This window comes from Rhinolophus hipposideros (assembly GCF_964194185.1).
Source record: "Rhinolophus hipposideros genome assembly, chromosome: 5".
NCBI classification, from domain to species: Eukaryota; Metazoa; Chordata; class Mammalia; order Chiroptera; family Rhinolophidae; genus Rhinolophus; species Rhinolophus hipposideros.
This window is the reverse complement of record NC_138051.1, coordinates 89,815,702-89,828,381: the sequence shown is the minus strand read 5'-3', so window position 1 is coordinate 89,828,381 and position 12,680 is coordinate 89,815,702. Positions and strand designations below refer to the sequence as shown.

General features: G+C 39.9%; 1 protein-coding gene across 15 annotated transcripts in view; it reads left to right on the top strand.

Moving 5' to 3' along the window:
- The first annotated feature begins 2,239 nt into the window (after positions 1-2,239).
- Positions 2,240-12,680, top strand: part of EML5 (EMAP like 5) — a 151,494-nt gene continuing 141,053 nt past the window's right edge. For all 15 annotated transcript variants that reach the window (XR_013993270.1, XR_013993271.1, XR_013993272.1 and 12 more), the window contains exon 1: positions 2,240-2,875. Coding sequence is in view for 8 of the 15 variants with exons in the window: in XM_081047271.1 (XP_080903397.1) it covers positions 2,679-2,875 (197 nt within the window). In the remaining 7 variants the exon portion in view is untranslated. The remainder of the gene's footprint in view (positions 2,876-12,680) is intronic.

Genomic DNA, 12,680 nt, shown 5'->3' with positions numbered 1-12,680 from the left:
AGCAATAGAATTTTGATTAAGCTTTCTGATGTGACATTAATAACAAAGTTGTAGCAGTAAGAACTAATACGTGTTTTTTACCCTTCTAAAATTCACGAATGTTTCATTTTTTAGCCACCTTTTTGCCTAAACGTTCTCTTTTGGTCTTGAGTTGTCAGTTGAGGATGGTTTAATTAAGAATGTTTTTGCTTCACACTCCACCCTTGGGTCAATAAAAATCGTAATGGAAAATATGATAATGGAAACATAATTTAAATCTGTTATTAATATGAGTACTTAAATATGTATGATGGGATCCAGAAGACATTGTACTGAAAAACCTGAAAGATAAGAAAATTTATTCTTTACCATCCTGCATCTCATAAAAATTACATGTAACCAGCAATTAATGTATGACAAATGTATGGCAACAAATACGTCATCTTTTCTAACTTCACCGCTTAAATTCAAATAACCAACAATTTCTTTTTATCACCAGGTGTTTTCAAGGAACTCAGAGAATATGTTGAGTTAGCAAACATATTCTTATTAAAAAAACTAAAAAAACAAATATAGGTGACGAAGAGAAGTAGTATGTGCCTTTGACCAGGGCAACCTACACAGGCCTATTAATGGCTTTAGAGCCACTTCTCAGGCCTGGGTTCTTTTTTTTCTTTCCAGCTGTTCCCAGAAATCCAATCTGCATTCCTCTTCTCCTGTTAAGATTCTTGTTTTCCTGAGCCAAAGACAAGTTGTCGAGTGGAGCTCATTTCCTCCAGTCTTCCTCACCACCTTCTTATTGGCTGCTCCTGGAAATCAGAACAAGGGCGCTTTTCATTACAAGAGTTTTATAGCTAATCACTCTGGGAATAGCAAAAATAATAAACTTGAGGATGTCTGAGAGCTGGGAAATTTTATGAAGTTCTTCATTTTTCCTGCATTATAGTTCCTCACAATCCTGTGAGATAACTGTGAACTACAGTGGATTTGATTTCCACTTTCAGCCTCCCTAGCAGTGTTCACCAAATCTGCTCACTTCTTTAGTTCACTTTTCATGACACTTAGTAGATCCCTTCCTCTGAGATGGCCCTTCTTCCTTGCATGTAGACTAGCAGTCTTATCCCAAACTGAAAATGCATCCTCTTGTCTCTAGTTGGTCATTTGCATCTTTGAGGAAGTAGACACTGCGTAACATGCATTCCAACCTATGCGTACCATATAATAGCAATCATCACTTTTGAGCAGTCACGTTTCTTGAAAAAATGCTAGTTTATTCTAGCCTTTGTCAGATTTCCAAGTTTTAGTATTTTCCAGGGAAACGAAAACAGTGACTTTTTAGACATAGAGGATTCATATTAGTATTTTATTAGTTAGTATTTCTTGTTGTAAACCTTGTGGTTTACTTAAAAACCCCTTAAAATATGGATTTCAAATTATTTTTACAGGTATTGGTAAATCTTAGCCGTATCTCTCCGTGAGAAAGCGGGTATTTAGGAAACGGAGTAGCAGGGGAACTGACATAGCCAGGAATTCACTGCTCCCAGTATTTTTATTATTGGTGCATTCCCCAGGACCACAATATTCCAGCCATCTTACTTCACCATTACTAAAATGCAAGAAGTCTCAACAGTTTATTGGTGTTCAAGATAGTAATTTAAAACATTCAGGTACCAATGCTATTTATTAAGAGATCAGATCTGGCGTGTCCTCTTGCCATTTAAATGCTTTCAGCTTTGAGGTCACCTACACAAATGAGAAAACGTACCGTTAGAAGTCAGGTTTTATCCCCACTCAATGTCTGGGATAGTGAGTGTTATGAAGCAACAAGAAACACCGACACACAATGTCAGGGGGAAAAAAAGAGGTTTGGCATCCTGGTGTTGATTCTCCGAGGCGTGAACGTAGCCCTGGCCCCGTACAGGGACCTTGAGAGACTGGCAGCTGTTTCCCGGGAAAGGACTCCCAGCGGCAGGAGACTGGGGTCGCCGAGGGTCCCCCCGGCGCTTGGGTGGCTTCGTGCGGGCTCAGCGCCGGCGGGACGCGACCAGGGAGACGGGACCGCGCGTCCTGGCCGCGGGGAGCGGATAGGCAAGCACCGCGGCGCGCAAGCGGGGACCGGGGAGCGACGCACGGGGCCCGCAGCGCTTCTACCGCCCGCGGCCGCGAGGCCCGGGGCGGGGCGTGAGGAGCGCGCGCGGCGACGGCGGCGAGGGGCGGGGCCGTGCGAGGCCGCTACTCCCCGCTCGGGGGCGCGCCGTGCGGTCCCGCGGGGCGGTGGGAAAAGGCCGCGGCGGGGCGCGAACGCCGCAGGTGATTTAGGCGGGGAGCCGGGTGCGCGGGCGGCAGCGGCGGCGTGGAGGCGGGAGGCGGGCGGTCGCTCGGCTCCGCTCGCAGCCTGGGCGCTGCGGGCTGAGGAGACTAGGCGAGCCCGGGAGGGTGAAGGGCGCGCGGCACCCACTGGACGGCCCGCGCGGCGCTCGCGGCCCTCAGCATGTTTCGAGACGCGAGGCTTTTGCTCCCACCGGTGGGCTGAGGCGGCGGCGGCGGCCAGAAGAAGCGACATGCACCTGCCAGCCGCGGCTTAGAGGACGCGGCGGGCGGCACGTCCCGGCCGCCAGCCGGAGGGCTTTCCTCGCCCGGCCGCCGCCGTCGCCTGCCGCCTCGGGCCCCAGCCGGAGCGGCGGGGTGGGCGCCCCGACATGGCGGCCCGGAGCGCCCCGAATTGCCACCTGCGGCTCGAGTGGGTGTACGGCTACCGGGGCCACCAGTGCCGCAACAACCTCTACTACACGGCGGCCAAGGAGATCGTGTACTTCGTGGCGGGGGTCGGCGTGGTGTACAGCCCGCGGGAGCATCGGCAGAAGTTCTACCGGGGCCACAGCGACGACATCATCAGGTACCGGGGGGCGGGGGCGGCTGCCGTCACCTCGACGAGCGGCCCGCGGAATTCGCACTTGCTCGACCTTCTGGGTGCCGTCACCCGCTCCGGCGGGGAGCATGGCTCCGGAGAGAACCCCGTCCCTGCCTCGTCCCAAATCCACCGAGCTGATCCCCTACAAACACCTTTCCTCCTCCTCAGGCTCGAGAGTCTCTTTCTCCGGTGGAGGCGGTGACACCAACTCCGCGGATCCGCCGGGCATTCCGTTTTATGGCTTCGTACCCTCCTCCCTGCATCAAATTTATGAAACTGCAAAAGAGGTGGTTTTAGTAGCGTAACAATTGACTCCTTTAAATCCTGCCAGAGATGGTCTCGTTAAACGAATTCTTAAAGCGCCCGGGGGAATCCTTTACGGACTAGAGAACTGATGGGAACAAAGTACCGCAAAGCTGTAGGCTGGTCCTGGGGGGCCGCCCGCCTCGGGGGACTCCTGGAGGACACGCGCCGCTTGGTCACAATGATTAGTGCAGGTTTCACTGCCTGCTGTCGTCGGCAGATAGAACAGAAACCCCAGCAACCTCCACACAATTGATTGGACGTTAAGTGTACACACCTAACGGCGGGTTAGGGGTAGGTTGCATCTGAAAGAAAGTGCTAAAGTCAATCCTACCGATTTCCAATTTTCTTGTTTCCTAGTCGTTCAAGTACGCCTAAATAAGTTTACTTTTGTGTTTTTCATTTTAAATCGCAATTTTTTTTTTTTTTTAGGGCACTTTAATTCTTCTTTGGGCGGTCCCCTGAAGTTGTCCCCAGTGCTTATTGACATGTCTTTAGCGGGCAGTGTATTTGAAATGTAATTTGCTGTCAGTGTTTCAGGAAAACTTTTGTGCCAAATAAAGTTCCAAACTGCAGAACATTATTGTAGGCCATTGATTATTGGCTCCAGCACAGCTTGTTTGTCCTTGACAGGAGAATATATTTTAAAACGTTTTGAGAGTGTGTTTGTATGCTACTTCTGGGTTTTTAACAGAGATTCTATGGCTGGATTTAGTTACTCCGTTTTCTTCCCTTATTTATGTTCCACAGGATTGAAAGTGGACATTTCAGATCCAGTGTCTCGGTTTGGTGTCTCGTAGTCAGGAGACTCCGGTATTTAAATTCCGTAAATAACAAAGTTCTTCTATTTTGCACGTCTGTCCATCTCTGATCTGTAAGAGGGAAAAAGAGGCCTAGGACCAACGTTGACAACGTAGGGCAAGACGGAGTAAAGATAAGGACAGCAAAAATTGAGATTGTGGAATAGGGAATCAGGTGGCGGTTTTGGTTTATTTGTTGGTTGTTATTCACCACGAGAGTAGAATTTACCTCCGTCCTTTGCTTTTTTTCCCTAATCCTTTCCAATATCTCTCTTTTCCACGTGTTAGGTCTCCCATAGTACAGAGTAGCTTTACCTAGCTGAAACAGCCGTTCTCCAGATACTCAGTCTGTTAGGTTGAATTCAGTATAGGTGGGGTAGGTGTGTGAAGGATTTTGAGTTCTTTTCCAAGTGTACTACTGTTGTTTTTAGTTCTTGGTATTTGAGAACATTATGGTACAAAGGCCTTTCAAAACTAGATGATTTATTTGAGGGGGTAAATTATGTTTTAAAATTATGGGATAAATTACAACTTCCAGCGGTAATTAGAAGCTATGTTATATGTCACACTGCTTGAGCTTTTATAATTGTGTTTCAGTAAACTCTAAGGAGAGTAATGCTTTTGCTTTCATATATACATATGAAGGCACACACACACACATAGTTGCACAACACACATAGTTGCACAACACGTTATCTCAAAATACTTCAAAATGGCAAGTTAATTTTTGCCATAATTGGATGCATGCTTATGAGTTTATGCAAATGATTTATCATTAAAACTATTTATAACAATAAAAGGGCTTCTTGAAAAATTGCAATGGGATAGTAAATCTGAATCATGTGGCATCTTGAAATTGGTGGCATAAATTTAATACAGTATTAAAAACATAACTTAGAAATCCGTCAAAGGGCTCTGGAAATTTTATTTGAAACAATGATAGACTAGTCTTGTTTGTGAAATAGATCAGGCAAATGTTCAAACGTTTCCAGTTTTTTTTCAATTCAATTTTTGAAATATAACTGTAGAAAGTATTCCACTGATTTTTCAGTTATGTCACAGCAGAAAATGTAATATTTATAAATATAATTCATAGTGAAAAATGTTGCTGTAATGTTAGCCTTAGTATACAAAGTCATTGCTGTTTTTATCAACTGTTTTGTTTCTATATTTGCTTGAAACTTAGGTAAAACTTTTTTTGCTCAATTATGACTTAGTCTGGGGCTAACCAGAATGAGCAGGTCATTGTCTTTAGGTTTTGAAAATCTAAGTGCTCTATTGATTGTAAAGAATGAATTGCTTTCAGTTTATCATTTGCTTACCAGTTTTATCATCTTAACTACATCTAGTATTGCTAATGATGGTGCCATACGACTTACCATTTTGTCTATGTTGCTTGTAGTTATTTTACTTATTTTTGCTATATATCTATATACTGTATAGTTCTCTATTAATTTATCCTTGAGTGATATTTATTTCAGCACTAGTGATTTATATAGAAATTAGTTTCACTGTCAGAAATAATACAGGAATTTTAGGGTTACTTTTTCTTTTTTTCTGTTGCAAGTTATGATAAAATTCCCTAGTTGTTAAGTGTTCATTACATGTTTAAGACTAGGTTATAACATACACTAGACTACTACCAGTTTTAGTGTAAGATGCACATCTGTAGCTTGGTCTGTGTTTTGAAACTTTTGCCAGTTGTTTTCCCAAAGGATGTGATAGCTTTTAAAATTTATTTTTCTAGTTACTGCCCATCAACACGTTTTTGACAAGTTTGTTCTTGCAGTAGTGGATGTTATTGACAGTTTTCAAATCATTTATCACCAGTGAAGACTGTTGATGGAATAAAGTTGGTGAACCTCCACATTGAACTAACTGCCTAAGCCCATTGTTTATGTATTATGTAGATATGGAATTTGAAGTGTTTTTCTAAACGTGGCCCAAGTATCTCAGAAAATAGTGATGAGCTTAAATGATATAATGCATCTGAAATACTTTGAAAAGTGTACCATATTATATGGTTGTTGATTAGAATAATAATTGTTCATTGTGTCTAGATATGAGTTTTTCCTTTAGAGAAAACGAAAGGTGTAGTAGCTCCTTTCTTCAGTTGTGGTAGGTGGTATTCTTAAGAAACTGATGTGTATGTATGTATGTATATATATATATATGTATACAAATATATACACACACTATATACACATAATTATGCATACATATATACTACATACATAATTTATATATAAATATAAAATTTACATTGTTTATTCTCTTTTTCCAGTAGATATAAGTTACTTGAGGGTTCAGAATTTCATCTTTTGGATTCATGGCTGTATCACTAATGCTAAGAATAGTTTTTGGCAAATAATAGGTGCTCAATAAATATTTGCTAAAAGAATATAAGTAAATCAAGAAATACCTATTTCTACACCAAGGTGTGTCCCAGACACCACTTTAAAAAGTGTCTTAAGAAGGTAGGAGTGATCAACTGTGGCAAATGATGATGGTAAATCAAAAACGATGAGAACAGAGAATTGACCAATGGATGTGGCAGATGTGGAGGTCATTGGTGACCTTGACAAGAGCTGTCCTGGTGAAATAAAATAGAAGAACTGAAAACTGTGAATACAAACAACTCTTTCAAATATTTTCTCTTAAAATGAGACCACTGCATATGTTAACCTCTTCCCAGAATGCTCTATCTTCACTCATTTATTCTGATGACTATTTCTCCCTATTTTTCTTAAAGACCCAGATTAGGTATTATATTCACTAGGGAACATCATTGTGAACTGTGACGTCCCCATGTACATATCATATCACATGTACACTAGTGCTGTCCCCAGTACACAAGTACACACAGTGTGCTAAGTGATTCTTTACTTGACTGATTGTGTCCTTAAACTATGAATACCTAAGGCTGGGACCCTAGCACAAAGCAGATGCTCAATAAATATTTCTTCAATGAAAAAGCCTTGAAAGAACAGTAAGTTCTAATAGCTTCTAAGAATTTACTTATTATTCTGTATATTTTTCTTAATCTATATCCAAAATATTATATTTTATTAGTTATCTGCGTATTTAACATGAAACATTGTAAAATAATAAAGGAAAATAGTTATTATAAGGCAAATCTAAAAACTTGTCTTTTCCTAAGTAATAATAAAGATACATTAAATGTATATTTATGACAATTTGCATTATTAGTCTAGATAATTCCTACCTTTCCCTGAAAACAGCTCTTAATTTTATCCCTTAAACTATGCAGTATTTGACAAATAACCATAAATATTTTTATATCCAGACACATAAAATGAAATCTTATAAAAAAAATCATTAAGTAGTCTATGAAAGTTAAGCTCACCTAATTCTAATTACTTAAATAGAGGGATATTTTACTAAATCTGAATGTATTCTAATACTTTCTGAAATACTGCTCCTAGATATTACACAGTGCTTAAGAAAATTCTGTCAGGTTTAAGGGGAGGATTTATACCCATTTCTCAAACTGCTTATGTTAAGAATTCTAGGAACGCATGTTTTGGAATACAGATTGTCATTGTGCTTCCTGAATGTAATCATCTGGGGCACTTTTTAAAAAGCAGGTTTCTGGGCTGCTGATCTAGAGGATTCTGACTTAGTGTATCTGAAGAAAAGGCTAGAATTGGCAAAAATCTCCTTAAATGACTCTGATTATCAGCCAGGTTTGGGAAATATTAACCATATATTTGGAAATATTAAGTAGAAAACAAGTAGGTTTGCAGTAATTCCTGTCAGACCTTAAAAAATTGTAACTCTGAACCCATATAAACACAAAAAATATTGATCCACTATGGAAACATCATACATTCTGAATTGCTTTTCCAACACAATTTTGACTTGTGTTGAATAAATGAAGTTTCCATACCATAAAGAGAGCTGCTAAAAACCACTTTTTTACTAGATTATGGTGAGGCTTGATCAGTTTTCTTTCTTCAGAAAGAAAGAAATTGAAGAAAGGAGTTACTATACGTTTCATATATGTGTATATATGTATATATATATATATATATATATATATACACACACACACACGTACATATAGATATAGATAGATATAGATATAAAAAAAATATATCGGGGGTGCCAAAAAATGTATACACATTTTAAGAGATGTTATCTATGCTTAAGCTATAGTTCGCTGTAATCAGAAGTGTCTGGATGCTGATAGTAACCCCTTAAAGCACTAATTGCAGAAGTCAAACGTGACTTGTATCCATCTTTTGTTATCTGCATATATTCAGTATTACAATTAATACAGTTTTTTCCTTTCTTAAAATGTATATACATTTTAGCACCCTCTGTATGTATATATTTCATGTATGTAATGTATATAATATGTATTGCATATAAAGTATAACATATATGATACATATATAATATGTACATTATATATATAATGTAAGGATTAAGGAAAAAAAGGACAAGAAAGTGCCTACTATTGGGAAAGAGAGGTGTTTGGATAGTGTGGCCAGGAAGGCCTCACTGTAAAGTATAAAGGTAACACTTCAGTAGAGACTTGGAGGTAAGGTAATGTGCTGTGTGGCTATCTGAGGAAAGAGATTTCAGGCAAAGGGACTATCAAGTGCAGAAGATCTAACGTGGAATGCCTAGAGTGTTTGAGGAATAGTAAGAAAGTGTGTTTGGAGTGCAGTGAATTTGGGTGAAAGTTATAAGAAACGAGATCTGATGAAGTAATGGTGGTGGGGGCAGAATGTAGGACCTTATAGGCTATTGAGAGGATTTTAGCCTTCTTATCTGAGTGAGCTTGGAAGTTATTGGAACAGTTTAATCAATTAGTGACATAATTTGACTTAATGGTTTAATAAGGTCACTCTGGTTTCTATATTGAGAACGGCTGAGGGAGGGGGGCAGGATGGATGCAGAGAGACCACTTAGGAGACTGTTGGAATAATCTGCTCAAGAAATATGGCTTGGACTAGAGTAGTAATGTGGAAGTAGTGAGAAAGGGTTAGATATATTTTGAAGATAGAGGCAGCATTATTTACTGATGCATCAGATAAAAATTGTGACAAAAGGAAAGGTCAGTGATGATTGCAGTTTCTAGCCAGAACAACTGAAAGAATGGAGTTGCCAATCAGTGAATGGGAAAGACGGGGAAGAGCAAGTTTTCTGTTGTGGGAGAAAGGTAAGATCATGAGCTCTGTTTTAGAAGTCTTCTGTTTAACATACTAGTAGACAACCAAGTGGGGTTGTAAAGTAGGCAGTTGAACATAGGTGTCTAGGATACAGGGAAGCTGTCTGAGCTGGTATAAATTTGGGTGTTATCAGCATATAGTTTTTAAAGCCATGAACCTGGGTGAGATCACTGAGGGAGTATAGATAAAGGATCGAAAAAATGGATTGCTGCAGTCAGACCAAGTATCTAATACATTAATATCTGATGGGGCGTATAAGTGCCCATCAGAAGGACAGATCATCCCCACTGTATGAAATACTAAAGTGGATTTATTCGCATGGACAGTTGAAATAGCACCCTAGGTTTATGTCCAGTCGGGGCAAGGTAGCTGTGATACTATGTTTTGTAGGGCTTGAGACCACATGTTGTCACTAACCAAGCATGAAGCAGCCACTAACAGCTGACTGGCTTCTCTTTAGGCCAGAAAGTATCCTCCACTGTGTCTGCAATATGGATCAGTATTCTGAGACAGCATAGTTCTGGCAAGGGGTTACACCTAGCCAGTGAAAACAAGCAGCCTTGGCTGCAGTGGCATTGTTCTAATTATAGGGTGGCACATGGCGTCACCATATTGACTAAAGATAACCAGAACTGGTACAAAAGCCCTAATAGCTCCTGGATTTCCTATATGTTGGCCAATGTAATTTAAAGGTAGAATGGAATGTTAAAAGATCAAGTGGAAATACAGTGCCCATCTTACACTTACACCTTACTGCCATGCATAGCCATCTGAAGTAGTAAGGATGGGGGAAAAACACTAAATAATTCCTTGGTGTTGGTTGACTGCTGGAATGAGATGATAGGCATAGCTATTTTGGAGGCCTTAGACAAGCTTAATTCATCATAACACCACAACATTCTTAATTGTTTTTTCTTCTGGAATGGGCAGCTCATGACGCTGGATTGGCAAACAGGAGGTTGTGATTGTAGGAGGTGTTAACTCACATTTCACTCTGAAAGTTACCTTGTACTTCACAATCGGGGGAAGAATACATGATTTTACTTTGATCCAGAGGCTGGGTAGAGTAGGGATAAATCATAAAGATGGGTTGGATGTGAGGTGAGAATTCTGGATTGTGTCATTGCCAAGGTGTGGATGGTTCAACCACTTGATGGAGAACAAGAAAGGGAGAGGTCATAGTCATGGGTACTGGAAGCATAGAATGTGTGGCAGAACAGCCAGCATCTAATTAAAATTAAAGAGTCAGAAATCCCTTGACAGCAAGAGAAGTGTACATCGCCTGTTCCCCAAATCAGTTAGAACTGAAGTGCACAGTTGCCACAGGTCTTGTCAGGGAAATCCTGTTGTTCTTCCTATTCCTGGGAATCATGTACCTACTTTGCCTCCCAACAAAAGAGGACATTCATTCTCTGCCCCCAAGCATTTTGCATCTATTTATCAGTATATTTCTTGGTCAGGAGATACAGTACTAGACACCACTGCTCTGGTGTGGAAGCTCACATTACATATTCATTTCAGTCTAGGGAGAGTAACAACAGTTGCCACAGGCAGTTACTCTTAAGAATTTGGCAGTTTTTACTTGGTACAATATTGTTTGTGGTACTATTTAAATTAGCCACATGGTTATGGTGATGTAACCAGTTCTAACCATCTCATTGTCCAGATCCATGCAGATAAGAAGTTTGATCAGGGAGCAGGGCATAATTCCCAACCAGGAGTGGAAAGTAGAAAGATATTGTAAGTCTTGCAACATAGGTGATAACTAATGATGTCGTTCAGAGTAGTCATCACTACTTGGTTACAGTGTGACTTTTCTATTGCTAATTAACCCATGGACTATCAAGTGCAGAAGGTCTAAAGTGGAATGCCTAGAGAGTACTTCATGTGTATAGTACACATGAAGTACTATACAAGGTGGCACTACGAACAAGGTAAGAAATTTTATCTGGAAACTGGATGTTAGAGTCAGACGATGTACTTGCAAAAGGCAATTTTTGCAGCCATATAAAGAGACTATCCAGGAGTCTGAGGTTGACATACTAGGGAGTATGAGAGGCCCCCACTTGGTAGGCCCCTTCTTAGACGGTGGTTATTATATTTTTTAAATTAATAATACATATTTATTATAGAAAACTGAAAAGTATAAAAAAGTAGAAAAATATTCACCCACAATCTTGCAATCTAGAGATAATTTTAGATTATTTTTAAGTCTTTTTGATACATACATTCTGCTTTAAGACTTTTTTGGAGCAGTTTTAGGTTTACCCCCAAATTGAGAGAAAGGTACAGATTTCCTGTATACCCCCAGCCCCATACATGTTTAAACTTACTACATTATCAACATCATTTACCAGAATGGCACATTTTTTTTTATCAAGGATGAACCTACGTTGACATGTCCTAATCACTTGAAGTCCATAGTTCACCTTAGCGTTCACTCTTGGTGTTGCACATTCTGTGGGTTTGGACAAATGTATGTCTATATATATCCATGATTATAATCTGTTATATTTTCACAGCCCTAAAGATCCCCTCTTTCACTTTCCTCCCAACCACTGATGTTTTTACTGTCTCCATAGTTTTGCCTTTTCCAGAATATCATATAGTTGGAATCATATAGTATGTAGCCTTTTCAGATGACTTCTTTCACTTAGTAATATGCATTTAAGGTTCGTTCACGTCTTTTCATGGCTTGATAGCTCACTTTTTAGTGGTGAATGATATTCCATTGTCTGGATGTACCAAGTTTATCTATTCACCCACTGAGGGACACCTGTTGGTTGCTTCCAAGTTTAGGCATTTATGAATAAAGCTGCCATAAATATCCATGTACAGGTTTTTGTGTGGACCTCAGTTTTCAACTCCTTTGGGTAAATACCAAAGAGCACAGTTGTGGGCTCATACGGTAAGAGTATTTTTACTTTCATAAGAAACCGCCACGCTGTCTTCCAGAGTGGCTGTGCTGTTTTGCATTCCCACCAGCAGTGTATGAGAGTTTCTGTTCCACATCCTTGTCAGCATTTGATGTTGTCAGTGTTCCAGATTTTGAACATTCTAATAGGTAGAATCTCAGTGTTTTGATTTGCATTTTCATGATGGCATATGATGTGGAGCATCTTTTCATATGCTTATTGGCTATCTGTATATCTTTGGTGTCTGTTAAGGTCTTTTGTCTAATTTTTAATTGGGTCATTTGTTCTTTTATTGTTGAGTTTTAAGAGTTCCTAATATATTTTGGATAATAGTCCTTTATCACACATGTCTTTCGCAAATGTTTTGTCTGTGGCTTGTCTTCTGATGTTCTTGACATTGTCTTTCACAGCGCAGAAGTTTTCTTATTTTAATGAAGTCCAGTTTATCAGTCATTTCTTTTATGGATTGTGTATTTGTTATAACTAAAAAGGTATTGCCAAATTCAAAGACACTGATTTTTTTTCTTGTGTTGTCTTCTAGTAATTTTATTGTTTTGTTTTATATTTAGGT